Below are 9,719 nucleotides of genomic sequence, written 5' to 3' on the forward strand. Positions count from 1 at the left end.
GTTGCGCAAAAATATAAACGATAAAATTACTCATAAACAGTGAAATTGAGTGATTTATCACTTCACTTTTAGGGACAATCGCCACCGCTACAAGGGAAAAGTTGGCCGTCAAGAGAAAAGTAGAAGCTGACAAAAATAATGGGCCAGCTTACCCCAGCTAGCAGACAATGTTAAGTAAATGGGACAACTTACCCCAAAAATAAATGGCCAAACTACCACAAGAGTAATTTTTATCGAATTATTGAAATATAATGAAATGAAAACTAATTACCAGACATGCAAATACACGGAACTATAGCTTAAGGCATAATCTTTCTTAGAAAACATAATAGCATGAATATCTTCTTCATATTCTGTTAAACAGAGAAATAATTTGCAAAAAAAAGTTACTCGGGAGTAATGAATTATGTTTTTGCCTATTACAACTTTTAGAATGATGTGCAGACGGATAAAATTTTGATCGATGCATTCTACGAATAGAAGTGCACACTTTGGCTATTTTGAAAAACGTATAATTTCATATGGCTCGAAATAATAGCCAAACGAGCGTCTTACCCCGTATACCAAATGACCCCAGTCTCCCCGCGTTGAAATGGGGGAACCAAGTGCCGGACGCGGGAGCTGCTTTCAATTTGCGAGCGGCCAAACAGGACATGAGTCTTGGAGCTTCCAACTTTCGATTATATAATATCCTGTGGCAACTCTGTGTCCTATATTACACAAAGGCAGCGGCAAGAGAATAAAGGAATCTATAAAGCGATCTAGCCAATTCTGTTGGCCCTAGTTCTTATAATATCAAAGGTTGTGTGCCGTAAGATATACAGAGAGGCGATGTCTTTGAATCAATTAGCGACTGCCGACTGGAATATTATTAATGTTTAAGTTCTGTTCCATCCGCGATTTCCACAGCAGGTCGAAATCAATCTAAAAGAACAAAGTGCCGTCTCCATTGAATATTTGAAACGGTGCGGAAGGTGCATTAGATTATCCGCATCACGCTAAATACATAATCGAGGCGTTACGTAAAACGTGATGTTCCCTCCCTCCTTTCTTGAAGGACCATAGTGTTGGCTGTCGCGCGTATAAACCATGCACAGTACCAACACTTATCACTGTGTGCAGCGCATGTAATATTATAGAGAAAACGCGCCAGCCTGGGACGAAGATACAGCCTGGGTGGTATAACAACACTGTTTGACGTTTTATTCAGCACCGAAGTAAAAGAAGAAGAAAAATAATCACAAGTAATGAGAAGTTGCTATGTAATAACTCTCGTCGTCTACATTTGGACAAAGTTTCAAATTTTTCCAATGAAACTCTGATTTTTCTCGATTTTTTAAAATAGAAAAATAGAGGGAAGAGAATAGGGGAGAAGAAAGGGGCCCGGCGGTTTTCCCTCTTCTATTCTTCCCCCGGGCTAGGATTTCGTCCCTGCGCCACCAAAATAAATCGGAATTGTTTTTTAAAAAATCGGGAAAAATCAGAGTTTCATTAGAAAAATTTGAAACTTTGTCCAAATGTAGACGACTATGTCGTCTACCGTTGGTAAAAGTTTCAAGTAAAAATTTATTAATTTCAATTTTTTATGATTTTTTAACTAGCATACACTTTAGCTTGGAAACATATGGCGAGCGCGCCGATGTTTCCAAACTTTATGTCTAGCACTTTAGGGATAAAGTTCAATTTACTAAAATCTGAAAAAAATCATGATGAAAGAAAATTCTTTCCTCACCAAGAAGATTTTTTTAAATTTGCTTTGCGATAACTCAAACGTGAGTTATCGCGAAAAAAGGGAGACACATTGGCCCGTAAGCCGCCGTGTTAGAAGCGCGGAAACACTCGCCGTGTTTCCAAACTTTGTGGGGGTACTGTATATAATATATTACGTATCCACGGATATAGCTCCTCTGATTTGATCTATTACACCCCGAAGAGCCATCTCATGAAAATCATGGAAAATCAATTTTATAGCCCACGCACAAATAAAATTCCGTGACGGGCTACCGATGTGGTAGCCTTCAAGTCAACTCTCTTTATTTTTCTTTGATACCTATAATAATGTGCCATCATGTTTGTTTGCCCAGATTCAGGTTTCGGTTTTTTGCCCAGTTTTTTTTTATGGGGGAATTGGAGACTGCGTTATTTTGACAAGATTAAAAGCGTTAATTTGTTTCAAAATTCGCGCAACCTAAACGGATACATCTCCTACATCTAGCGGTAAAGAATTAAACTCCACCGCAGGTTTTATTATAGCCGTTCTAATGTCGCAATAGTTTTTCCGTTCTAGTTTCGTTTCTAAAATATGGACGTTCTAGTGTCGGGTGGGCGTTCTAGTGACGACGACAGTGATAGTGCCACGACAGATGTCGTGGCAATAGACAGTTTCGACCGTATTGCCACGACATCATGTCGTGGCAATAGATTTAACCATCCCAGTCTTAGAAAAGGTTAAAGCCATCTCTGCTTGTCTCTGTGAACTAACTGAAGTTTGCCTTATGATCGCTAGGTGGTAGTTTGCAAAAACAAAGCTTCGACTAGTCGACTCGAATCTAGCTTTGAAGTTTTTTTGTTGATTGACTAAACTAAAAACGCAGTTAAAGCCTGTAGAAAGATGGTGTGCGATAAATGTGAGAAAAAACTGGGTAAAGTTATAACTCCAGACCCATGGAAATCAGGAGCTCGAAATACCACAGAAGGTGGTGGTCGCAAGCTCAATGAAAACAAAGCTCTTACTTCTACAAAAAATCGTTTCAACCCATATACACCGAAATTTGAAGGCTGCAGAATATGTAAACAGAAAGTTCATCAAAATGGATCGTATTATTGTAAGTACCTAAGAATTTATAAGAAAAGAAGCTGAATTGAGTCTAACAAAATTACTGTAATTTGGAATTTACAGGTCAACCTTGTGCTTATAAAAAAGGAATCTGTTCGATGTGTGGAAAGAAAATTATTGACACAAAAAGCTACAAACAATCTTCCACTTGATAATCTGTTGTGTTATGTTGTGTTACAATCTTGTCTATGTCTCCTAATCTTTAAGTGAATGTGACATTGAATGGAATATATGAAATTAAGATGCTTGAAACTCTTTTCGTACTCTAGTGCTTTACTCATGTGAAGTTTGAGACCTTACAATCACTGTAATTATCTTGAGTGGTACTATATTAATTTTTGGTATTAAAATTTGTAAATTTTTCATACCTCAAGTATATGCAGAATATTACCAGTAAATTTTCTTTGTAAATTATCTTATGGCATGGCTAATGGATGGATATGTAAATTATACTCTGAACTCCATCCCTTATTTTGTCAGAGGTAATGCTTAAAAGGTTAAGGACCAAAGGTTAATCTCCTTTGAACAATTAAACTTAGACTGAGAATTGTTTTTTTTTATGAGCTCAATAATCAATAAACACAGCGAATGATGTCGTTCTATGCAATTTAGCATTAGAATTAAACATGCTGTTTACATATATATACTAATTCCAGAAAATTTGCAGTACTTTTTACTTGTTGGCTAAGTCCATGCTAAGCAATAACAAACAAAAAATATTACTTGTAAGGCGTTATACGATATATTTCGAGAGAAGTAGCTGCTGCATAATTATGATTTTTTATCTTTTAAATTATATTTCATTCGGTATAATTATTCGTTCCAAGGCTAGCTTTGTTATGTTTCCTTGAAATTCAGTCTCAAAGCAAGACGCTGGTCACTTCTCTGGTGAAAAAAAATCGAAGCTGTTTGTATGGAGGTAGGCTATAATTAGATACTGCTTAAAACATATATTTTGAACATTTGAAAAGAACGCAATAATACCTCTTGTTGAATTCGTTAAAAACTTAAAATGATCCCATAGAATCGAACATACAAATGGAATTAAAGTATTGGCAGTTCCAAGATTACCAAGATCCTTCCGGCACGGAAGTAAAATCGGGACAGTTAGTCACCATCAACATACGTTTCACTTATTTACCAGGAAAATTAAAGTTACTTGGTAGATTAAGAATGGTAGGTGAGCATCCATTGCATTACCATATTTTCTTATCTTAACTCCAAATCACCTTCTTTATCTAGCGCTTATCTCGTTTTTGTTATCTAACACACAGAGGGAGTGAAACAAGTCTTTGTTCTTCATCGACTTGGATATCTTCTCGACACGAAAACGAAACAAGTTAAGGACCAATTTTTGATGTACATACTAAGGAAGCGGTGGATTTAGTGGCCGTTAGTTAACCTGTGACTATCAAGTAAACGCGCTGCAAGTGTGCCAACGGGTGTAAATTAGTAAATTAGGTGTAGAATGGCAAAGCAAAGTTATGTTCTTCTGTTGATACTAGCTAACTTCTGGCTGGTACATATTGGAGCTGATAGTTCTCAGTTTTCGACAACTTCAGATGTTTTACTTTCGCCGGAAAGTGCAATCAATGAGAAATCGGTCGACACTAGTCTTTCATCAAAATTGGAAATATCGGCACGTCCTGCGAATATCCAAGCTACAATACCAAGTTCCAGCAACGACGAAGAAGATCCGCTAAAATCCCACATTTGTTCATTATGTTCTTGCCAGGGTGAATCCCCGTTCGTCATAGACTGTAATGAAAAAGGTTTGAAAAATCCTTTTTTGGTTTCCGAATGGCCAAACAATGTCCCTAGTACTACTATCGAAGCCAAATTTGACTCCAACGAGTTTATAGAAATAACACAATTTCCGGAATTGCCATTATTACGACTGAGCTATCGGAAAAATGGTCTCTTAGTTATTGAGAAAGCGGCATTCAAATTTCTAAAAATGTTGGAATATTTGGATCTTAGCGAAAATAGTTTGACTCATGACTCAATCACCGCTAGTGTATTTGAGGGACCATTCAGTGAAGACGACTATGAGCCAATTCCGTTGAAAACTCTAAAACTCGGCTACAACAAAATATTTTCCATTGATAAAGATGCGTTTAATCATTTATTGTCTCTCGAAACACTTGAGCTAAACAACAACCCAATAAAAGTAATTGATCATCAAACGGCAATATCGATTACATCACTGAGGAAGTTAAAGGTATCTGTTCAAACTAAAAATTGGTGAAATTTTAAAAATAATTTAATTCGTATTTTTGTCAATTTATTTTTATAGACTTTGAATTTAGCCGAAACGGATTTGTCGTCGGTGCCTAGTGGTTTCTTCCATGCATTGCCGGCGCTAAAATTGCTAGTCCTTGCCGGAAACAAGTTCACAATTATACCGGAAGAGCTTCAGCACGCCATACATTTGGAATACCTAAATTTCAACAACAACCCAATCAAAACACTCGACAAAGATTCTTTCCAAGGCCTGAGCAAGCTCAAATATTTGAATGTGTCGAGCATGCCTTCTTTAGAATGGATTGACGCCAACACGTTTACGCCGCTTACATCTATGATTCAACTTTGGTGCTCGTTCAATCCAGCCCTTAAAACCATACATCCTGCTGCTTTCAGCAACATGGATGAAAGTGACGGGACTTTTCAACTAAGCGAGGTTTGTTTAATTATTAACTGCGCCTTTTATTAAATATTTTTTAATATTTTACTTAAACTAAATCTGGAACCGTATACGACCCAACAGTTTCATTTTCGAGGAAACAACATCCAGAACATACCTCCCTCTCTGCTTCCGTGGGCTAATTTGGGACTAGTTGACATTGGAGAAAATCCGTTCAAGTGCGACTGCAATATTGGATGGATGGTAACGAGTCTCGTTCCTATTGTTTCGGACAAAACACCTGAATTAATAACGAGTTTACGGTAATTCTCATTTTTGTTAAGACCTGTGAGAAATTTAAACTAGATGAGCATTGAGCAATTTTCTTATCTAAATACTGACATTCCAATCATGATTACTGTTTCAACAGTTGCGCCGGACCGGAAGAATATAAAGAAAAATTGCTAGATTCGCTGGCAACTGATACGAAAATTGTAAACTGTACCAATCCTACTGATATCATTTCCGGTGGAGATAACAACCATGGCGGAGGGTCCACTGTTCGAACTACATCTTCAAACAAGGGTTTGATTATTTTTTCACTATTGGGAATCATTGCGGTCATAGGTGGAATGGCTTGCTTCATTATGATGGCGGTCAGAAAATCCAACCTTCGCGAAATGTATGACACCACTTCTGGGCAAATAGTACATTACGTCAGGACGGCAGGTGTTGGGGATAAACAAGAAGATGAGCAAGCAATTGTAAAGAAAGAATATAACCAATATTACGAAGAACCTTAATTATGGAGAAATTATCATAACCACTTAAAATTCATTAAGTTAGCTGGTTCCTTATGTCGACCTATCAAGCACTGCTGTCATTTAGAACGCATCCAAATCGCTTTATTTTATTTTATCTACTAATAACTACGATTATACTTGCTAAAGGTACAGTGAATCAAAAATTTATATTTCCTATGATTGTTATCTCGCCATAACTATATGAACGAAAACGTCTGGAAATTTGAAAACCTTCGAATTACATGACATGCATTGTGCAATCCAAAACCTTGGCTTTTATTTACTCTTATTTTTAATCATCGGTGACAGAATTATCACATGTTGTCGAGTCAGTCATCCAGCAGGCGAAGCTATCTGAATAGGGAAACCAAGAAGAGTTGGAGTGCATCAACTTCCCCCTTTGATTCTTTTCATCTTGCAGTATGCTCTTCTCTTACAGGGCCGGCTCTATACAAAAACGATAGGTAAACAAAAGCGCAGCAGTTGATTCGCCGGGAATGATTACGGCGATAGGGCACGGATAAACTGTATAGCGTACGGTACACAGTTTACTATTATTTATGACCACGGACAAAGATGACGACAATTGTCTGGGTATTTCTGGATCTGACTCATCTCTTTGTCCAATTGATAAGCAGCGAGTAAAAAGGGAAATGGTAGCTCTAATGGGGCCATTTCAGTCTGCTGTTATCCTTGTCATCTTTCATTGATCTGGGCACGGATACTCATTTTGCTTCCACTTGATGGGCTGATGCCTCGTCAACTCGCGATGTATGCGTAACGAGCTTTCAGATCAATAATTTGCGATTACCCGAAGATAGTAGCCGTGCACATGTTGTCACAGCAGCACAGCATGCAGTCTTATACGCGTGTATAGGGCACAGGACTATACACAACAAAGCCAAACCGATGATGATTGGTGTCATCCTTGTGCTACTGATGTTGAAGAGCTTTATCGCCAAACGATGGTAGTGCATGGGAACTGGAAAGCACACAACCGCAGTATATTCGCCAGCAGGCATTCTAAGCACTGCGTCCATTGTGAGTGATGCTGCTAACGGGGTGTAATTGAGCTAGCGAATCTTATAACCGCTTATAACTGAGTCGCAATAGACCCTGAATTTGAAACGTGCGATTTGGCCAGAAAACCCTAACGCAATCAATTTTGACAGTTAAGTATCTTTTTCATTCTTGATTTCATTATTATTTCTTTTCCATTTTTTTTAACTGACTACATTTTCAATTTTGTTGTCCCTATTGAATATTGATGTGTTGATTCTGCTATAGTGAGTCATGAGTGATTTTCCTATTTCGTTTTAACATTTCTTTCTTCTTGAACAGTCTTCTGCGTTTGTATTCGTTTGTACGTATTCAGAAAAAACTTAAATAAATGCGATACATATAAAATATTTCATTTTGGAACCCATTTCCATTTGTTCATTTCTTACTAATCGTGGATATTTCGACTGTGTCAAGGAAATGATGACGTCATAACGAATCAGAAAAAATAAGTGAAATAGTCAAGAAAGCCAAGAATTCGTGGGTTCGCGTGTAGATGCGTGCGGATGCGTGGACTTTTGCGATGTAATGCGTTAGGTACGGTATATAGCCTACTCTCTAGCTGCGACGGATCTTCTTGCCGTGCTGCACTTTCACGCGCAGGCGTGAAAGGCTTCCCGTTTTTGATGGCCCAAGTCCAAGGCGAGCAAATAAAACCACCAATCAGCTTCCTCTCGTCGGTGGATTGGCTCGTGGACGAATCGATTGGACTTCCGGATTGGTTGTGCCTTACACAACTTCCGCGATGATGTTCCACCTTCTTTGTATGCCCGTTTTTCACACACACAAGTTATGTGTATTAGTTGCGTCTCTCTTTCAAACGGGTTTCCCGTCGACGGGCACATCATTGAACACTTCGATAACAGATGTTATTGACGCTAGCTGCTTCGTCACGGTGGTTACCTAAGAGACACCCGAGTAAGCCCTTTCGCGTAGGTTTCACAAAACGATGGAATCCCGTGGATCAGTTAATCACCCATCAAAACCAAAGACCTCCTTTCTCATAGAGGATATCCTTTTTCACCGACCCAAGGTAAGAAATTTGTATTCTTTGAATAAGTAGTCTGAAAAGAATCAGAAATTAGGCTTCAACCGTTGATTCACACAAGTCAAATCGACCTTTGAAAAATTAGCAATCGTTCGAAGACATTCCTACAAGCAGAGATTCGACATTCAATCGCCACCTGTCATCTAACAGCTCATCGGAGATGAATAATCGGTGCTACGAAATGCTGTTGTCCAGTGGTGGAAGTAGTGGATTACAACAGCAGCAAACAAACATCTCTAGCAACGCTTCCGACTACACTTTCTTCCCGAACGCGCTGGCGGCCGCTTTCCTTTGCCCCGCTCCTCCGTCAACCTTCAACCTCAACAATCAACGCTGTAACAAGATGGACACGCAACACCCATCACCTCTTTTCTTTCAAGCCACAGGTAGCTTCCCTGACGATTAAATTTCTGTGCTGATATTGTCCGTACACTCATTGGATTGTGCAACGTTTGGAGTTTTGTTTTCCAGTTTTTCAAAAAGCTCATTTGAAATTTTTTGAATTATACATAAGTCTGTCGTTTTATTGGCCGTTCTAACACATTGAAGGGTTACCTTTGACGGCTCTTCTGGCCGCCGATGCCGGAGCTAAACACGGACGCAGGCGGAAAGCTCGGACAGTCTTTTCCGATCACCAGCTTCATGGACTCGAGAGGCGTTTCGAAAAGCAGCGCTACCTCTCGACTCCCGAACGTGTTGAATTGGCTCACGCATTACATCTCAGCGAAACTCAAGTCAAAACGTGGTTCCAAAATCGAAGAATGAAGCACAAAAAACAGTTACGTAGACACGAGGACAAGAAACACAGTTGCAATACTACGTCAGGTGGCCAACTAGATCATTCCATTCAAGGTAAAATGTCATTTTTATCTAAACTTCTTGGTCACATTAAATCATTAAAAAAATTTAAATTCATGCTATGATGCTATAAAAATCATATTTTTAATAGCAAGTTAAGTAAATTTGCAAGTCACAAATCAAAAATAATACTTTAAGCAGCTGCAAACGATTTTTTTAAATAATTTAGTTTTACGCGTACTATTTTGCGGCTCGCAGATATTTATTTCAAATTTGAATGTTCGGGTAGATACTTTGAATTTTTTGAACTTTCAAAACATCCAAAAGCTAAAATTTTGATTTTCAATTCCTTTGTATGCCTGTAGATGGTCCGGCCGATTTATCTTTTCGTGGTGCGTTACAGTCCAACGATATGTCGTCCGAGTCCGAATGCTCCGACAGCCTACTCGAAGATGATGTTGATGTTATGAGTGATGATACATAATTTTCCAGAATTCAAATTTATTTTGTTTATTATTGTTTTTGTTTGTTTTTTATTTGATTTCGTCTCTT

The 9,719-nt window shown here is 38.4% G+C and overlaps 3 protein-coding genes across 3 annotated transcripts; all 3 read left to right on the forward strand.

Annotated features, from left to right (window-relative positions):
- Positions 1-2,496: 2,496 nt before the first annotated feature.
- On the forward strand, positions 2,497-3,088 carry LOC124312641 (cysteine-rich PDZ-binding protein-like). The gene is made up of 2 exons (XM_046777129.1): positions 2,497-2,825; positions 2,900-3,088. Exons 1-2 carry the CDS (start codon positions 2,612-2,614, stop codon positions 2,986-2,988), a joined length of 303 nt encoding a protein of 100 aa, XP_046633085.1. The 5' UTR covers positions 2,497-2,611; the 3' UTR covers positions 2,989-3,088.
- Positions 3,089-4,126: 1,038 nt separating this feature from the next.
- Positions 4,127-6,529, forward strand: LOC124352551 (leucine-rich repeat neuronal protein 3-like). Its single transcript, XM_046802084.1, has 4 exons — positions 4,127-5,057; positions 5,133-5,516; positions 5,604-5,782; positions 5,890-6,529. The coding sequence occupies exons 1-4, from the start codon at positions 4,305-4,307 to the stop codon at positions 6,260-6,262; spliced, it is 1,689 nt and encodes a 562-aa protein (XP_046658040.1). The 5' UTR covers positions 4,127-4,304; the 3' UTR covers positions 6,263-6,529.
- Positions 6,530-8,204: 1,675 nt separating this feature from the next.
- LOC124352594 (brain-specific homeobox protein homolog) lies at positions 8,205-9,719 on the forward strand. The gene is made up of 4 exons (XM_046802128.1): positions 8,205-8,354; positions 8,455-8,755; positions 8,919-9,221; positions 9,533-9,719. Exons 1-4 carry the CDS (start codon positions 8,271-8,273, stop codon positions 9,649-9,651), a joined length of 807 nt encoding a protein of 268 aa, XP_046658084.1. The 5' UTR covers positions 8,205-8,270; the 3' UTR covers positions 9,652-9,719.

The sequence above is a fragment of the Daphnia pulicaria genome, chromosome 8 (assembly GCF_021234035.1).
Source record: "Daphnia pulicaria isolate SC F1-1A chromosome 8, SC_F0-13Bv2, whole genome shotgun sequence".
Taxonomy (NCBI): Eukaryota; Metazoa; Arthropoda; class Branchiopoda; order Diplostraca; family Daphniidae; genus Daphnia; species Daphnia pulicaria.